General features: G+C 41.6%; 1 protein-coding gene across 1 annotated transcript in view; it reads right to left on the reverse strand.

Moving 5' to 3' along the window:
- Window positions 1–19,032, reverse strand: part of LOC140122448 (vertebrate ancient opsin-like) — an 86,036-nt gene that overhangs the window by 30,042 nt on the left and 36,962 nt on the right. The window contains exon 3 of the mRNA XM_072143323.1: window positions 3,151–3,384. Coding sequence (XP_071999424.1) covers window positions 3,151–3,384 — 234 coding nt within the window. The remainder of the gene's footprint in view (window positions 1–3,150; window positions 3,385–19,032) is intronic.

Genomic DNA, 19,032 nt, shown 5'->3' on the forward strand with positions numbered 1-19,032 from the left:
TGCATTTGGGAAACATGCAAGATGCTTTGTTGTTTTGATGTACTTTTAATCCGGCTGGCGTCTTCATTTCTTGCGCCGTGTGCATACACTTCATAGGAATCCCGCTGTTGCCTCCCACATACTCTACATTTCTATGCAAACTTGCTTGTGGGACTGAGATCCTATAGCAGTGTGTCATAAGTTTGTTTTCCCTGAACACATTTCATTTGCTTTAATGAGATTTGTGGATTAGTTGCTTTTTATTAAAGGTTAAACACTGATTTTGTGCTGATAGTTCTCTATAGTCCCTCCCTGCTTAAAAGCTGTGAAAAATAAAGTAGTAAGGGCCAAATCGTAACACTTCAGGGCTTTTCTTCCCCCTTCTGCTACATCACTACTGGGCATTACTACAGAAGTAGCAGCCTTAGCAGCCGCTATATATGTCTGTATATGGCATTGAATGTATGTGTGTATTTGGTGTGTATACAATGTATGTATATGAGAGTATAAATGTGTGTGAGTATACAAATATGCTTATTTTTAAAAGCGGCAAGGGGTGCCCAAGTCTGCTATTGGAGCCTGCCTTCTTAGCTACACCCCTGATCCTAGGTCCAGCGAGATGTGGAGTTAGAGACCTAAGCTGCTTTGCCAAAGTAGTTTAGCCTAATTTGCATATTTCAAAAGTGAGGTTTTGGAGATGAGCTCATTTGAGGACATTTTAAATTATAACATACTTGATGCTTACTGTTTCTAGGAAGAAAACAAGCTAAAACCCCGCATAATAGTATACAGTAATGTGTAATCCTTTTATCAATATTCTTTATTGGCTACTTTCAGGAAGAAATGAATCGTATATTTAAAACAGCCAGATGCTAATAGAAGAAATGCTGTTTCAATAGAGGCTTATTAAGAAATGCAGGAGGGAATATGCTTCCTATTCCTTCCACACAAACAGATTTAATGGAAAATCTAATCAATCCCAATAGGAAGGCAAAATAGAAAACCCTTCAATGTAAGTCCCAAGTCAGACAAGTCAGTGATGCTTGGCACACGGCACCGATTCATCTGTGACCGTCCTAACAGTCTATTAGAGCTAATAAAGAGAGTGGAAGATAATTACCATTGACATCAACCTGAGTAATATTTCTTCATGTGCTTTAATTAAAATACACAATTCAGATTTCCCAAAGTGTTACAAGTGTTATACAGAGCTACAACCTTAGGAAGACTCCACAGAAGGTAAGTCAGTAAAGGGCTTTTTTGGTTGAATGCAATTTTTTAAATTGCGCCAACCAATAATATATCAAATTTTCAGGATTTTAGCATGTCAGGTGATGATTCCCTGGTAGTCACACATACACACACAAGCACAACGCTGCATATGTCCTTTCACTTACACAACAATGCTACTTAATCCCTTCACTCAAACACATGGCATCCAACCACTCACATATATAGCACTGCTACATTTATCCACTCAGACATATAGCTCTACTATATTCATCTATTCACTTACGCACAGCTCTGCTACATCCATTCATTCACACCCACACAGCTCTGCTGCATCCCTTCACTCACAGATATTCTACATCCATCCATTCACACACACACACATTTTGCTATATCCATCTATTGACACACATAGCACTGCTACATTCATCCACACAGACATTTAGCTCTACTATATTCATCCATTCACTTACACACAGCTCTGCTACATCCATCCACTCACACCCACACAGCTCTGCTACATCCATTCACACACAAATTTAATAGATTCATCCATTCACACACACATCTCTGCTACATCCATCCACACATATAGCTATGCTACATTTTTCTTCCCATCTTCTGGCTCCATCCCATTCCTAAAATATCAGGACCTAAAACTGATGAAACATGTGATCAGTCACATGCTTCTGACATCATTCTAAGGTCTTGCAGCTATTATTTAGTGCTTTACCCAAACTCCAGGACAGAGTTCAGGAGGGTCTCACAGTGCTGGATCCTCTTGACCTTCAGACCATGCAGACACTTTTAAACAAAACTTGGTCTTGCTAAAATGTTAGTCAGTAAATTATTTTAATTATGTAATTCTACAGAGTTCTTTACATTGGCTTATTTTCAGTCTGAGCAGATCTTACTTTGCGTCCTATCTGTAGTCGGCATGTAATAGGGAAGAGTCTTCTGAGCAGTTTGTACAGACATAGCATGTTATAGAGAAGGAGCTGAGCCTATTGTATAAAGTGCCCTATCTGTCGGAGTCATAGATACACTTTCGTCAATACTGCTGGCAGATGAATCCGAGCACCAACAGCTTGGTGATAGACGGTATAAGCACGGCTCTGTATTATGAAATAGCAAAAGTTTGCAGGTATCTGTAGTACAACAACCTTGAGACCTAAGTACAGTCGGGTATGTTAATGCGGCACATTTACTTACCCAGTCCATCGGAGTTCCCAAAAGTGCATTGTCCGTCGACAATTCACTGTGCCGCAATTCACTAAGATCGTGCGCCGGCTAACCTGCATCTGTCTCTTCCCCGCTCAGGTCCGCCGGAGTTCACCTTCTTCTTCCTGGTGCATATAAGTACATTAGTTGCAACACAAATTCAATCTTAAATCCCACGCTCTGTCCGAATCGGTCGGATCGCCCGACGGCACGCCCCCCGTTTTCTGTCGCATGAAAGCCGGCGCCGCTGAGCCAAAATCTGATCACGTGCGACACAATCCCCTGCTAAATACCTGTCCCAGCTGCACAAATCCCAAAAACCATGAACAGTCCGACGGAAATGCGATCCACGGACCCTTAGTAAATAAACCCCAATATGTTTGGAAGATCTGTCAATAGTCTATATTTTTCTGCTTCTCTTTGTATGTTTCCAAACATGATCCAAGTGAAAGATTTAGCAGTTATCTCAGAGCCAAATGCCACTTCCAATTGCCTAGTACTACCAGTTATTAGGAAATTAATAGAGCATAAGGAGGGTTACTTGGCATATAAAAACATAGGCCTTCAGGCATTGTGTCCCCATAGATGAATGTCACCAAAACTCAAGTTTCTATTCTTTATATATTATTTTAAAGCCTTTTAGAAAATCAACAACAGAAAAAGTAGCAGTTTTACAATATTGGGAAGAAAAGTTAGCTTCTGGTCATTTGTGTCACTTACCTGCTTATTGAGAAAGATATAGATGATGGGGTTGTACACGGTGCTGCTTTTGGCAAGAACTGAAGGGATAATACTGGCAGAGGGGGTAATGAGTCCAGGTCTCCCGAATGTAGCGATCAGAGCCATTATACCATACGGTAACCAGCAGAGAAGGAAGCAGATGACCATCACAATGACCATGACAAGGACCCTCTGTTCCCGGGTACGGGCCGTTGCTTTTGTGACACCACTTATCTGCAGGACACAAAACAGTTTACTGATAAACTTCCAAGCATACAGAACATGGAGATGCTTTTTCCAAAAAGTTGCATTTACAACAAAATTTATATTAATAATTTTCTTATTGTACATTTTTTGCATTTTTCAGGAAGTCTTAAAAAGGCCTTACACACTGGTATGTAACAGTATCCATTCTTTCTGAATCTTCTAATGGCCTAATTTTAAAGAAAATCATCTTTTAAAATTATGAAATGAGCCTCAGGGGCTCCTGCCTACATCACCAAAGCCCCTTCTGATTCTATTTTCTGCTAATTATTCACACCTCTATTCTGCAGTACTGCCCGTCTAATCCCTCCCATACCCGAGAGTTGATGGGGCTTCTGTGACATAAACTGAGGCCCCTGAGGCTCATTTGCACAATTTTAAAAGACAATTTTCTCCAAAATTAGGCCAATAGAAGATAAAGTAAGAATGGATTCTGTTTCAGGGGATTTACACCAAATTGTAATGAGCTTGGTGTACAATACTGCATCCTTGTGAAAGAATTCCTTTAAGCCATGTTTTATGAAGATTAAGGGGGTTATTTATCATTGGTTTTACTGGGCTTTTTTGGCGTAAAAAAGTCTCAAAGTAGTCACATTGAGGGTTTTTGACACTTTTGACTGCTAAAAGTTTCACAGGACTACAAACACCACTTCATTAATCTGGTGTAAACATGGAACTACTGCTAGTGCTACACCGTGCAAAGCCACATTCATGACTTGAGAATTTTATGTATTTTGAGACTTTTTTGGGGGACTTTTTAAAAAAAATCCCAGACAGAAAATGTACCATAAGAACTTTTAGGGCCAAAGCCACTTTAATGAATCTGATGAGCATCGGAGCTCCTAAAATTATACATAGAACTGTCCCAAGTAGCTGGTGTAATGATAAATAACCCCCTAAGTGTTTAATAATACTAGAAAAAGATGGCTACTGTTACATAAAGATCCACTCGTGCTCCATGGCTGTTGGTTTATGGAATGGAGCTAAGTTGAAATACTTTGGGGTTGGCCACATTACCTCATGTTTTTTTGTAATATGTGGGGTGCGGGATATGAAGTAACTGCTACTGTGTCTACTGCTATCCAGCATATACAGTATGAGCACATCAGCACCACTACTTTAATTCTGCATATATTGACACTTACTAGTAAAACTACTATAATACTCATTGCATGGGCACACAGTAAAAATACTTTTATTCTGCATGTATTGGAAATTCCTAGTTGTCAGGGTTCTAGATCTGTAGACACTCTGGACCACCGCGGGAGATGGTACTAGCCGACACCTGGGACCGGAGTCTAAGTGGCACCTGGTCTTCACCAAAGCCGGCCGCAGAGTGAGATGGTCTTGCTGCAGCAGGATACCACCAGGTCAGTTCACAGATGCGACTAGCCCGCAGCGGCTGCCAAGGTAGAAATACGTGACAGCGGGAGAACAGCACAGGAGGGAACACTGGAACTCACAGAAGGAACACGGAACCGGAACACAGGAACAGACTGGAACATGGGAACAGGATCATGGAACAGGAACAGACTGGAACACGGTAACAGGAAAACGGGAACACAGGAGCAGGAACTGGAACGCAGAAACACTAGAAACACAGAGGGCTTTCACTTCACAGGATATGGCTTGAAGGAAGGGAGCTGCCAGATTAAATAGCAGACCTGGAAGTGGCCAACACCAATCACCTGTGCGTTGCCTTTTTAAATCTCTGAGTAGCAGCATGCGCGCGCCCTAGGGTGCGGGAACGCCCGCGGGGCCAAGGCCGACGGGAGCGGGGGTGTGGAGAGGTAAGTTCAGAGAGGAGCCCGGGGTAGCGCCACAGAGAGGGCCATGGATGTGCCCGCGATTCGTGACATGAAACGCGGCGGCACCTGTGACACTAGTGCTATCCTGTATATAATGGCACTGCACAAAACTACTACTTCAATCTTGAATACATGGGCAAATTAGTACAACCGCAATCCTGCATGTATGGGCACAGTACAGTAGTATAAGCTTTATGCTGCATACATTTGCAATACAATGCTTAACCTGTACACATGGGACAGCAAAATACTACTACTGCTGTACAGGCGGTCCCCGGGTTACATACAAGATAGGTTCTGTAGGTTAATTCTTAAGTTGAATTTGTATGTAAGTCGGAACTGTATATTTTAAACATGTTGGGTTGTCATAAGAACCAGAATTATCAATAAAGCTTCATTACAGACACCTGTAATAACTAGTATAGCTATTTATTATAGCCTATGGCTATAGTACATTAAATTACCAACATCCAGAGGTCCGTTTGCAACTAAGGTTGTCTGTAAGTCAGGTTTTCTAAAATAGGGGACTGCCTGTATTGTGTATATGGGCCCTTCACAAAACTAATGCTCTCCTGTATATTTGGGCACAGCACAGTACTTCTACTCATATCCTGCGGAGTACTACTACTTCTGTCCTGCATATAAAGTATAGCAACTGCATAGTACCATTATTACTATTCTGTGTATACAGTATAGACACTACACGTTGGTACATTTATATTATTTACATATTAGTGCAGCAATCCTTATTCTGCGTTAACTAGTGCTGCACAACTGGGGCGCAACTAGACGAGACAGGGGCCCATAGCTGACTTCTGAATGGGGCCCACTTACCCCCTTCATAAAATATACATATTTGTATACACACATTTATACACTGATGTGTGCACATTTACGTACTGATTTATAAATTTATACACATATACAGATCTGTCCTAGTAGCTGCTGACCAATTGGCAGGTATTAGAGATGAGAGATGCTGTCATTCTGCTGTCCCCTTTTCCAACATTTCATGTTGTGTATTGTGGGAGATTCAGGATTTCTGGTGCATGTTCTTCATGAATCTGGTGCCCCCTGCACTGCCTCAACTAAGTGCACCACTTTTTTTGGTGCACCTTTAACATAGGGTATGCAACAGAATTTTGTCAGACTTTGCATGTTAAATCTGGTGCACGGTCCGAAACATTTTAGTGGCGGCTCTTTTTGGCACCTTATGTATGATCCTGTCTTTTTACTTGTGATACATGTTCAGTTTTTTCTATCCTGCGCAAATTTTGGCTTCAATTTGAGACTTACCTGGCGTACTTGAAAAAGAACAGAGTTAAAAGTCGCAAAATGGCATAAAAACTGCAAAAGTCGCTAAAATTTGACAATTTGCCTAGCTGAAACTATGATACATGTGCACTATTGATGCTTAGGGTCGCATGTGACACAAATGTGATGTGGACACTTCTTAAATACTTGTGCAAGCAGTTTTCACTAGAAAGAATGTACAAAGTCCTTAGTAAATGTGCCCATCAATGTGCACATCCTCTATTCTCTAGTGTATCAGGTCAGATGCCACGGCCCCCTGACACTGTGGACCCCATAGCAGCTGCTATGCCTGCTACCGCTGTAGTTACGCCCCTGCCGCACAATACCACTTTTTTATTCTGTATAGATTCACTGCACAATATTCTTACCCTTAATCTGTGTACAGTATATAGGTGCTTCATATAGACCATCAATATAAATTCCTGGAAATTTATATTTGAACACAATCCTCAGAACATGAGTAGGAATAATGAATTCTGCCTTCCAGTTGATTTCTTCTTTTCAAATTGGAAATAAAATCTGACATCAAGTGAAGGATAGTCTTGTACATAGGACACTGATCACTGAAGAAAAGAGCAATGGGCTACAATAGGCAAAGGGCTAACATCAGTAACAATGTCAAAACAGAGATTGTAAGAGACGCAGGGAAATCCAGATAAGATAAAAAAAACAAAGGAAGTAAATATAGCAGTATAGAAGTGTATACTATATTACAGAGAGAATTATTCATGCATGTAATACCTGCTTCAATAATTCAGATTATGTTTAATTCACACACATGCCCACAAGCTACATTCATATTTTGCTAAATTCTGCCCAGATACTTTGTGACTGAACTAGAGCATATTAACTATAAGAACATGTTCCAATTTATTCTACTAGAATGGTCTTTTGGCGAAACAACAAAGGCGCACGATAGAAGGATCATAGTCAACAGTATAACTTATTATAGTTTACTATAAGGGGGAAAGGCAACTTACGAAAAATCGTGTGTAATATCGGAACAGTGAAGTCTTCTGTCTGCATCTGAAGAAAAATGTATGAACGTTTATGGGAATTCCAACTCTTCTTCAATGGGGGATTATGAATTTGGGATATTGGAACTAATCTATGCAATTATTTAGTTCTAAATAGATAAGCAGAAGCTCTCCTCTATACAAGCATTTATGTCAATCGGGCATGTACATGGCGGTGTGGGGAGAGAGATCAGTCAGATGAGTAATTACTTCTCTAACGGTGTATGAAAATTATGGCTTTTAGGCAAGACAAAATGGTTCAAATTTCCATTGAAATGATAAATGGTGTGTGTGATCCTTTGTTATCCACATCCAAGCTTTATCAATCCTATAATACTTTTCAGTATGGATCAGTGTGGTTTAATAGAAATACCGTGTCATAATATTAAGTCTACATTCTTATAACTTTTTTGTACATGGTCAGTATATAAGCTAGATCATAGTATATAAGGCTGGAAAACAACGCAAGTCCATCAAGTCCAACCTTTAAGAATTAAACAAATGGTTTTTTTTCCTCATAACCCCTGATTTTTTTGCACTCCAGAAAGGCACCCAGGCCTCTCTTGAACATGTACATAGAGTCCACCATAACAACTTCCTGCAGCAGAAAGGTCCACAGTCTCACTGCTCTTACAGTAAAGAATCCCCATCTATGGCGATGGCAGAACTTCCTCTCCTTTAGGCGTAGAGGATGACCCCTGTCTATGCTGATGGTAGAACTGCTTCTCCTTGAGTCGTAGGGGCTTCCCCTGTGAGTGGTGATAGTTGAACTACCTCTCCTCTAGGCGTAGCCATAGAGGATGCCCAATGTCTCTGGTGATGGTAAAACCTCCTCTCCTCTAGGTGTAGAGGATGCCCTCTGTCTATGTGGACGGTAGAACTGCCTTTTCTCTAGGTGTAGCGGATGCCCCCTGTCTATGGTGATGGTAGAACCACCTCTCCTCTAGGTGTAGAGGATGCCCCCTGTCTATGATGATGGTAGAACCACCTCTCCTCTAGGTGTAGAGGATGTAGAGGAGTCGTAGGGGCTTCCCCTGTGAGTGGTGATAGTTGAACTACCTCTCCTCTAGGCGTAGCCGTAGAGGATGCCCAATGTCTCTGGTGATGGTAAAACCTCCTCTCCTCTAGGTGTAGAGGATGCCCTCTGTCTATGTGGACGGTAGAACAGCCTTTTCTCTAGGTGTAGAGGATGCCCCCTGTCTATGGTGATGGTAGAACCACCTCTCCTCTAGGTGTAGAGGATGCCCCCTGTCTATGATGATGGTAGAACCTCCTCTCCTCTAGGTGTAGAGGATGCCCCTGTCTATGGTTATGGTAGAACCGCCTCTTCTCTAGGCGTAGAGGATGCCCCCTGTCTATGGAGATAGTAGAACTGCCTCTTCTCTAGGTGTAGAGGATGTCCCTTGTCTATGGTGATGGTAGAACCACCTCTCCTCTAGGTGTAGAGGATACCCCCTGTCTATGGTGATGGTAGAACCTCCTCTCCTCTAGGTGTAGAGGATGCCCCCTGTCTATGGTGATGGTAGAACCACCTCTCCTCTAGGTGTAGAGGATGCCCTCTGTCTATGTGAACGGTAGAACCGCCTTTTCTCTAGGTGTAGAGGATGGCCCCTGTCTATGGTTATGGAGAGCCACCTCTCCTCTAGGTGTAGAGGATGTACCCTGTCTATGGCGATGGTAGAACCTCCTCTTTCCTAGGTGTAGAGGATGCCCCCTGTCTATGATGATGGTAAAGCCACCTCTCCTCTAGGTGTAGAGGATGCCTCCTGTCTATGGTTATGGTAGAACCTCCTCTCCTCTAGGTGTAGATGATGCCCCCTGTCTATGGTGATGGTAGAACCTCCTCTCTCCTAGGTGTAGAGGATTCCCCCTGTCTATGATGATGGTAGAACCACCTCTCCTCTAGGTGTAGAGGATGCCTCCTGTCTATGGTTATGGTAGAACCTCCTCTCCTCTAGGTGTAGAGGATGCCCAATGTCTATGGTGATGAAGGAACCACCTCTCCTCTAGGTGTAGAAGATGCCCCCTGTCTATGGTTATGGCAGAACTACCTCTCCCCTAGGTGTAGAGGATGTCCCCTGTCTATGGTGATGGTAGAACCACCTCTCCTCTAGGTGTAGAGGATGCCCTCTGTCTATGTGGACGGTAGAACTGCCTTTTCTCTAGGTGTAGAGGATGCCCCCTGTCTATGGTGATGGTAGAACCTCCTCTCCTCTAGGTGTAGAGGATGTCCCCTGTCTATGGTTATGGAGAGCCACCTCTCCTCTAGGTGTAGAGGATGTACCCTGTCTATGGCGAATGGTAGAACCTCCTCTCCTCTAGGTGTAGAGGATGCCTCCTGTCTATGGTTATGATAGAACCTCCTCTCCTCTAGGTGTAGAGGATGCCCCCTGTCTTTGGTGATGGTAGAACCACCTCTCCTCTAGGTGTAGAGGATGCCCCCTGTTTATGGTGATGGTAGTACCTCCTCTCCTCAAGGTGTATAGGATGTCCCCTCTCTATGGTGATGGTAGAACCTCCTCTCCTCTAGGTGTAGAGGATGCCCCCTGTCTATGATGATGGTAGAACCACCTCTTCTCTAGGTGTAGAGGATGCCCCCTGTCTATGGTGATAGTAGAACTGCCTCTTCTCTAGGTGTAGAGGATGCCCCCTGTCTATGATGATGGTAGAACCGCCTCTTCTCTAGGTGTAGAGGATGCCTCCTGTCTTTGGTGATAGTAGAACTGCCTCTTCTCTAGGTGTAGAGGATGTCCCCTGTCTATGGTGATGGTAGAACCACCTCTCCTCTAGGTGTAGAGGATGCCCCCTCTCTATGGTGATGGTAGAACCACCTCTCCTCTAGGTGTAGAGGATGCCCCCTTTCTATGGTGATGGTAGAACCTCCTCTCTCCTAGGTGTAGAGGATGCCCCCTGTCTATGATGATGGTAAAACCACCTCTCCTCTAGGTGTAGAGGATGCCCCCTGTCTATGGTGATGGTAAAACCACTTCTCCTCTAGGTGTAGAGGATGCCCCCTGTCTATGGTGATGGTAGAACCGCCTCTTCTCTAGGTGTAGAGGATGCCTCCTGTCTTTGGTGATAGTAGAACTGCCTCTTCTCTAGGTGTAGAGGATGTCCCCTGTCTATGGTGATGGTAGAACCACCTCTCCTCTAGGTGTAGAGGATGCCCCCTGTCTATGGTGATGGTAGAACCTCCTCTCTCCTAGGTGTAGAGGATGCCCCCTGTCTATGATGATGGTAGAACCACCTCTCCTCTAGGTGTAGAGGATGCCCCCTGTCTATGGTGATAGTAGAACCTCCTCTCTCCTAGGTGTTGAGGATGCCCCCTGTCTATGATGATGGTAGAACCGCCTCTTCTCTAGGTGTAGAGGATGCCTCCTGTCTTTGGTGATAGTAGAACTGCCTCTTCTCTAGGTGTAGAGGATGTCCCCTGTCTATGGTGATGGTAGAACCACCTCTCCTCTAGGTGTAGAGGATGCCCCCTGTCTATGGTGATGGTAGAACTTCCTCTCTCCTAGGTGTAGAGGATGCCCCCTGTCTATGATGATGGTAGAACCACCTCTCCTCTAGGTGTAGAGGATGCCCCCTGTCTATGGTGATAGTAGAACCTCCTCTCCTCTAGGTGTGGTGGATGCCCCCTGTCTATGGTAATGCTAGAACCACCTCTGCTCTAGGTGTAGAGGATGCCCCCTGTCTATGATGATGGTAAAACCACCTCTCCTCTAGGTGTAGAGGATGCCCCCTGTCTATGGTGATGGTAAAACCACCTCTCCTCTAGGTGTAGAGGATGCCCCCTGTCTATGGTGATGGTAGAACCTCCTCTCCTCTAGGTGTAGAGGATGCCCCCTATCCTTGGTGATGGTAGAACCTCCTCTTCTCTAGGTGTAGAGGATGTCCCCTGTCTATGGTGATGGTAGAACCACCTCTCCTCTAGGTGTAGCGGATGCCCCCTGTCTATGGTGATGATAGAACCGCCTCTCCTCTAGGTGTAGAGGATGTCCCCTGTCTATGGTGATAGTAGAACCACCTCTCCTCTAGGCAATGGCCTAGGTATAAAATTATACAAATTACTTTTTTTTTTTTTTTTTACAAAATACCAATATTGAAGTATGGCATTAGGAAAGCTTAAGTAATTCAGTTATATAGCATTATCATAAAACTATATGAATGTCATTTTGTATGAAGCAAAAAAAATGTAAGCCTGAATGCTGCTAAAATGAAATGTAAATGGAGTTTCACTTTGTATGACAGAGCAAAAGCTTCTCGTAGGCCATATAGACGTAGCCTTGAGCACAGAACATCATCTTTATGGGAAAGGATCAGGCACCTCACATTCATAAGGAGCTTTATACAAGCTGATTTAAAATTTGGAACACGTTTCAGTAAAAGTACATCCATTTTCACCTTTCGGTCATGTATTTTGCTATAAAAAAGTCTGCAAAATATTAATTATCCCCCTTAAGACATTTGGTTTAGTTCATCTATGGCCAATATCTACTTTGATCTATTACTTTGTAACTTTCATATTCCAAATGCAAACTCCCCACCTCCCAGACATTCTTACCTTAATCTCCCCCTTCCAGGCTTCTTCCCACATAGGAGCTCTATCACAGCTGGTAAAGACCAAATCTTTCTATATTTAAGGTAAGATTCATAGCTAGAACTGCCATCAATCCACATCCATTATTCAGGTTGTACACTGTAGATAGCTTTACTGAAATCCATAATGAAGTAAAGTTTTTCATACAAGACGGTTTGAAATTTTCAAATATAAAACTTAACTTAGTTCTTCTAAGTCTCTTTATCTACTTTGATCCAATCACAATTTGTGTAACCAAATTTTACCTTTTTAATTCCCATACCACAATGTTTTTACTTATTTTATAACTTTTGCTAAGACTTTACGGATCCAACAACTACCTGCAAGTATTTATTGGTAACCACTTTATAGCCTGGGAAAGCATGGGAATAACCCTTTAAGGAAACTTTTCATCGATTAAAGTACACGCCCCCTCAGGTAGGGTATGAAATGTCCTTTCTAGAATTCCCTTCTATGTAAATTCTCACAAAGTTTACAAGATTTCACATGTGAAATGAAGTCATGTGAAAATGAGCACAAAATTGTCATATTTATCTGAGATGAGTAAATTTTACAGAGCATCGGGAGTAGAGTCACTTCAGGCACCCTTGTTTCAGTTCTATAGCACCTCGAAACATGCTGCTGGTATCATACTAAGGATAAGAATCTTATCTTTCAGATTACATCAGGCATGAGGTTCAGAACTGGTGATACAGGCAGTTAAAAAAGGCATGAATTGGATTTTTATCTGCAAGTCATATTTTCAACTACGGTATTTGTTTAGCTGCCTGTTTCTCCAGTTCTGTAGCTCACAAAACCAAGTTGGATGTGAAAGATGAGATTCATCTCTGCTCATTTTCACATGACTTTGGACAAGATCTTTTTTTATAGGTACACATGTGAAATTTTGTACCTTACAGGGGTTGGCCGCTTTCAGTAATTAATTGATCTCATTTGTGTAATGAAAAGTTATACAATTTTTTCAATATACTTTCTGTACAGGGGCGTAACTTTAGGGGTTGCAGAGGTTGCGATCGCACCTGGGCCCAAGAGGTTTAGGGGGCCCTTATGGTGTCACTTTCCCATATGAGAAGACTATTACTATAAACCATACATTATAGTCAGTGGCCTGGCACAGACTTTGCACTGGGGCCCATCAGCTTCATGTTACGCCACTGTTTCTGTATCAATTCCTCATGGTTTTCGAAATCTCTGCTTGCTGTTTTTATATAGAAATCTTCTCTAATTACTTCCAGTGGATATAATCTGTCCATGTGATGTGATAGACAGGCAGGTGCACAAGCCGTTATTATCACTGAGAGTATTTGGAGTTTTGTGTAAATAATGGGGCTTATTTACTAAGGGTCCCCGCGGCTGCATTTCCGTCCGGTTTTATGACTTTTCAGGACAGGGATTTAAAAGACAGGGATTTAAAAGGGCATTGTGACGCATGCGATCGGATTTTGGCGCAGATGCGCTGGCTTTCATGCAACATGAATTGTGGTGGGCCGTCGGGCGTTCCGACGGATTCGGACTGAGCACGCAATTTAAATTTCAAATTGTGTGGCAAGATCAGGCACTTACATGCACCAGGAAGAAGAAGGTGAACTCCAGCGGACCTGAGCGGGGGAAGCCACACATGCAGGATATCGGATGCAGGATCTAAGGGGATTGCGTGGATCACGACTCGGACGGGTAAGTAAATGTGCCCCAATGGCTCATGTAGCAGCATCACCACCACATCACATAGACAGATTATATCCACTGGAAGTAAACTGAGAAGCTTTGTATAGAAGGACAGCAAGCAGAGATCTAGAAAACGGCGAGGAATTGATACAGAAAGTATATGGGAAAATTGTATAACTTTTCCTTACACAAAAAGTATCAATTGTTTGCTGAAAGTGGACAACCCCTTTAACTTTCTAGTGGCTTGTAGTTTAAAGAAGTAAATTCACCTTACAGCTGTAAACCTTTAACATAAGCAAATAAAAAACCTCATTCTGCTAACTACATCTTACTTTCTGCTACCATCCGAACCAGCAGGAAATTACTAATATCTGTACCAGTGACTGACTGAGTGGAAATGTCCAGCCAGGGAGCAGCGTGTGGAGAGGAGTTTGGGGACCTTTTACAGATCTGCAATGAATGTCAGAATTTAAGTTTAGCTTAGGTTAAATCCGCAAGAGAACATTTACCCCACTTTAAAGTACAGGCGGTCCCCAACTTAAGAACACTCGACTCACATACAACCCCTAGTTTCAAACGGACCTCTGGATATTTATTGTACTTTAGTCCTAGGCTACAATAATCAGCTGTAACAGTTATCACAGGCGTCTGTAATGAAGCTTTAGTGTTAATATTGATTCTTATTACAATCCAACATTTTTAAAATCCAATTGTCAAAGAGACCAAAAAAGTTATAAAATATACAGTTCTGACTTACATACAAATTCAACTTAACACTTGCTATGTAAAATTTTGCTCCCCTTAGCAGAAAAACGCTGTGGACATACAATGTAATGAAGAATTCAAATGCTACTGGCCCTTTAATGAGTCCGTTAATTTCCTCTGCGTGGAAAAGACACAGGACAGAAGATGGACGCTGGTCACATGTCCACATCACATGTCCTGCACCTGCCTGGGCAGGTCATGTGATCTTCGCTATGTTTGGTTGTAGTCGGTTGGTTGCAGTGCATCCAGTATGGCCGGTGTTTTAGTGATGGCAATTACACATCATTACTATGGTAACAGAGCAAGAAAGTCTGTTACATCATCACTGGGGACAAAAAATAAGAGGGAGGAGGAGTTACTGAGAACTAAAGGATCATGGGACTTGTAGTTTCCAGTAGCGGCCATCTTGGTGATAACTCTGCCTACTTTAGAGAGGCAATAACATTTTGTGAATCATAAAATCAAACTCCAATTTTGTGACTAATGACATTGAGTTTTTGTTATATTCATTTATTTATAGCATCATGGGTTTCTGTATCAGATGTTCATATTACCAGAATACCCCTTTAACTTTAAGAATCTTTGGATCATGACGTGGCAATAGCAAACCAGCAGGAGATCAGTGATAGGTCAGGATTAGACCTATTGGTAGGTTTGAAGATTCGGTATGAATTTGTTATTTTCTGATTGATCAGTGGCTTCAGTGGGCCCCAATGGCATAATATAAGTCATCGTGTTGGGACTGTCAGGACCTCCGATTCATAAGTCGGATCAAGTTAAATATTTTTTTTTCTTTTCTTTTTTTTAAACTTTCCCGAACTTCAGAAAGTTTTCCGAAATTCCTGCATGCATTCAAAAAACATTTTTCCTAAAGGAGCATCCCCTAAAGGCTAACTTAGAAATATTACAATCATAATTGTAGGTTAATTGTTTCAAAAGGGATACTTATTGTTATTCCTCTAGAAAAACATTCTGTTAAAGGCAGTGGTTCCCAACTTTTTTGTCACCAGGAACTGGCTGCAAACAAACTTTTATTTTCCAGGGACCAGTTTGAAAGGGGCTGCTGAAAATTTTAATTATCAAGCCCCACTTTTACCCCCACTTTTTAGCTTAGTACCTAACCCCACCCCCACACTGCCCTTTATGGTATATAATTTTATGTTTTTCTGTGAATCTCCCCATTTATAATTTCCCCTTTTCTGTAGCCCCCTACTTAGAACACCCCCTTTTCTCTATCTACCACCTTATAATGCTCCTTTTCTCTAGCTACCACCTTATAATGCTCCTTTTCTCTAGCTACCTCCCTATAACAAGCCCTTTTCTCTAGCTACCTCCTTATATTGCTCCTTTTCTCTAGCTACCTCCCTATAACAAGCCCTTTTCTCTAGCTACCTCCTTATAATGCTCCTTTTCCCCTAGATACCTCCCTATAACCATCCCTTTTCCCTATCTACCTCCTTATATTGCCCCTTTTTCTAGCTACCTCCTTATAAAGCCCCCCAGCTACCATACGAAACCTCCATGGCTACTTTAGATGTAGAACTTGGATGTAACAAGCAGCTGGTTGATAAATTTGTATTCTGAATAGGAAAAATGGTTCTGCATTGTGCATGTAATTGAATGTATTTGAAGGAGACGCTGAATAAGTACACGGAAGAGCTTGTCAACAATACATGATGTACAATGTCATTTTTGTGCAGAAAAGGTCAGAAAGATATAATCATCCTTATAACAAATGCAGCACATAATGGCCGCAACATCGTCCATCCTTGGACACAATACTTCTGCAATAAAGCAGAGGCGGAGAGAAGATGCATCTATCATGATGCTTATTTATGAATTGCCTCTATATTATGCAGTGTTCTTACAGGAGGGAATGCTAATCACATAGAAGTTATTTGGCCTGTAATTTTATGCAGGGCACAAAGCAAATGCACCTGCTTCATGTGAATACTCAAATCAATCCGGGAACAAGGAGAGCAAAACTTGAAGTGTGTATTATGTATCACACGATCCAAACTATTCCCAAAAAGAGAATGAAAAATGTCAGCAGGTTCATCTTTTCAATGAGGAGCAAGGACCTATCAATACAAAAAGTACCAGACCAATAAAAAAGAGGAACACTCAAAAGGGACCTGTAAAAACCTGAAGGCAACTGATGAAATTATTTCAATTTTACACATTTTGAGCCAAAGTTCTTATTCCTAGCAATAATATTTGGCTTATCATCCTGATTGTTAAAAACCAGCTCGTGACCAAGCGTGGATTAAGGCTACCATAGACCTTGGGCCATAAAGAGGTTGTGTGACCCCCACCAGTCTATAGAACCACAGTTACTACATAAATACAATGCTAGAACCAGGCTTACTATGAAGATATAGTACTGGGAACAAGTTTATAACATAGATACAGTACATACTACTTCATAGATTCCATATCAAATCTACTACGCAGATACAATCCAAACTTACTATACAAATACAATACAAACTAACTACAGAAACATAATTGAGCTTGTCGGGTAGATAAAGTATCAAGACTAAGTTTACTACAGAGATGGCCTTACAGAACTGAGCTTGTCACCTAGATATGGTACTGGACTACAATTTACATATATACTACTTGTAGCCCCCTTCATTGCCCAGGATAATAAATAACTGCTCTTAGCTATAACTAAGTAGACTAGATTAACAAAAAATATTTATATCTAAGTATCTGTCTGTCTCCCTCTCTGTCTGTCTCTCTTTGTCTATTTCCATATTACCTTACACTGATTTTTACTCATTGCCTTTAGTAACCAATCAAAGCTCAGAGCTCATATTAATGACCTGGGGTAAAATAGAAGCTATGCTGTGATTGGTTGTTAACTGCCACAGTAGTCAGCGGACAATGGCTCCCGTATATGTTGGTTAATAAGTGTATTTTGGAAAGTTTGGGGTGAAAATTTTGGCTCAAAATCGAGTCTATGACATTCTAAGACTGTGCAAACTTTAGTGATTGTAAAAGCGACAATGACGATTCCTTAAGAGGAATTTCACACATAAACTCATTATACAGATATCATCAAAAAGAAATAGTAGCAAGCTTGCTACATAGAAATTGGGTCCAACTTACTGCATAGATACAATGAGGGAACCAAATATACTGTACTACAAATATAGTGTCAAACATAAGGTCAGGTCTAGGCAATGCTCACACTGATTCTTACAATATTTAGAGTGGCTGAGTTAAACTGTTTTAAAAGGCCTCATAATAAACATCACATACACCTGTATCCATTCCATCCCACATAAAGATGCATTTTTATAAATATAGACACTTACATACACACAGTGAGATTTCTATCCATACTTGGCACTTGGCATTCAGGCACAGCACAGCCTAGAAACCTAATTTCTTGCTCCACTTTGTTAGTTCCATGTTGTACCCTCTGTGTAGCCCACATTTAGTAGTTCTCTAAGGCACCAGTCATATATCCTCATTGAGAGACATGGGGATAGAAATTAACCTTAATTCCCTGCTCCCAATTCAAAATATGAACCAGGCCATCCAAGTATGATGCCGAGGGTAGAGTACTCGTTTCTTTATATGGGGATGAGACAATGTATGGGTCCCCTAAGGCTCATGGGCCTTTGTGTAACCACTTCTTCTGGAACCCCTAAATTTTTGCCACTGTATGGAAACATCTGAGTGACAGAAAGTCAAACCTGAGCGCTCCAAGTGCAAGGTAACTACTGGATTAAATTTCAACTATTATTGGAGATTTTGGTAGGGAAAATCTATTAATAGATAAATCCCTAATGTTTGATAATGATGACGAGAAACCTAAAACATGGTTACATTTATTAAGAGCATGTTCTGTTTCCTGTCTATAAAGTGATGTTCGTGTGAAAAAAGTGCAATATTTGTAATAAAAATAGTTGTCTATGGGACCTGCTTGTACCAAAAAGTCACCTCCTCAGACCTGGAGGCATCAAAGGAAGTGACATCCCCTGTGAAAAGCCAGGAGACCACTCTGTGACCTAAGTGGATCCCATAATCCCCAGAACTCACAGTGGGGTGTCATCCCAAAAAAAGCAGGCACCTCCTAAGACAATTTGCCTTTAGCGCTTTGATCCTTTAAGAAATCTTCCTGCAGTGCTGTTCTGTTTTTATGTGACTTTTATAAATGTTGCGGTGGATGGATCTGCGCTAGTAATAGCTGACAAATCCTTTGGTTACTGCTTCTATGTTCGGGTGAATCCATTTCACATTTGCACTTCATCAGGACTTACCATATAGTTTATATAAATTTTGTGTATAAAGGACGTGGTGTAGTGATAATTCTGTCACACTGGCAGACTTTCGTTTCTATTAATCCTGGACGTTATTTTACAAAAATCTCCTATGAAACATACAAAAATACGGTATACAAATATATACATAAATATGAAAAAATGGTAACATTCTA

This window comes from Engystomops pustulosus, chromosome 3 (genome assembly GCF_040894005.1).
Source record: "Engystomops pustulosus chromosome 3, aEngPut4.maternal, whole genome shotgun sequence".
In the NCBI taxonomy this organism is placed as follows: domain Eukaryota; kingdom Metazoa; phylum Chordata; class Amphibia; order Anura; family Leptodactylidae; genus Engystomops; species Engystomops pustulosus.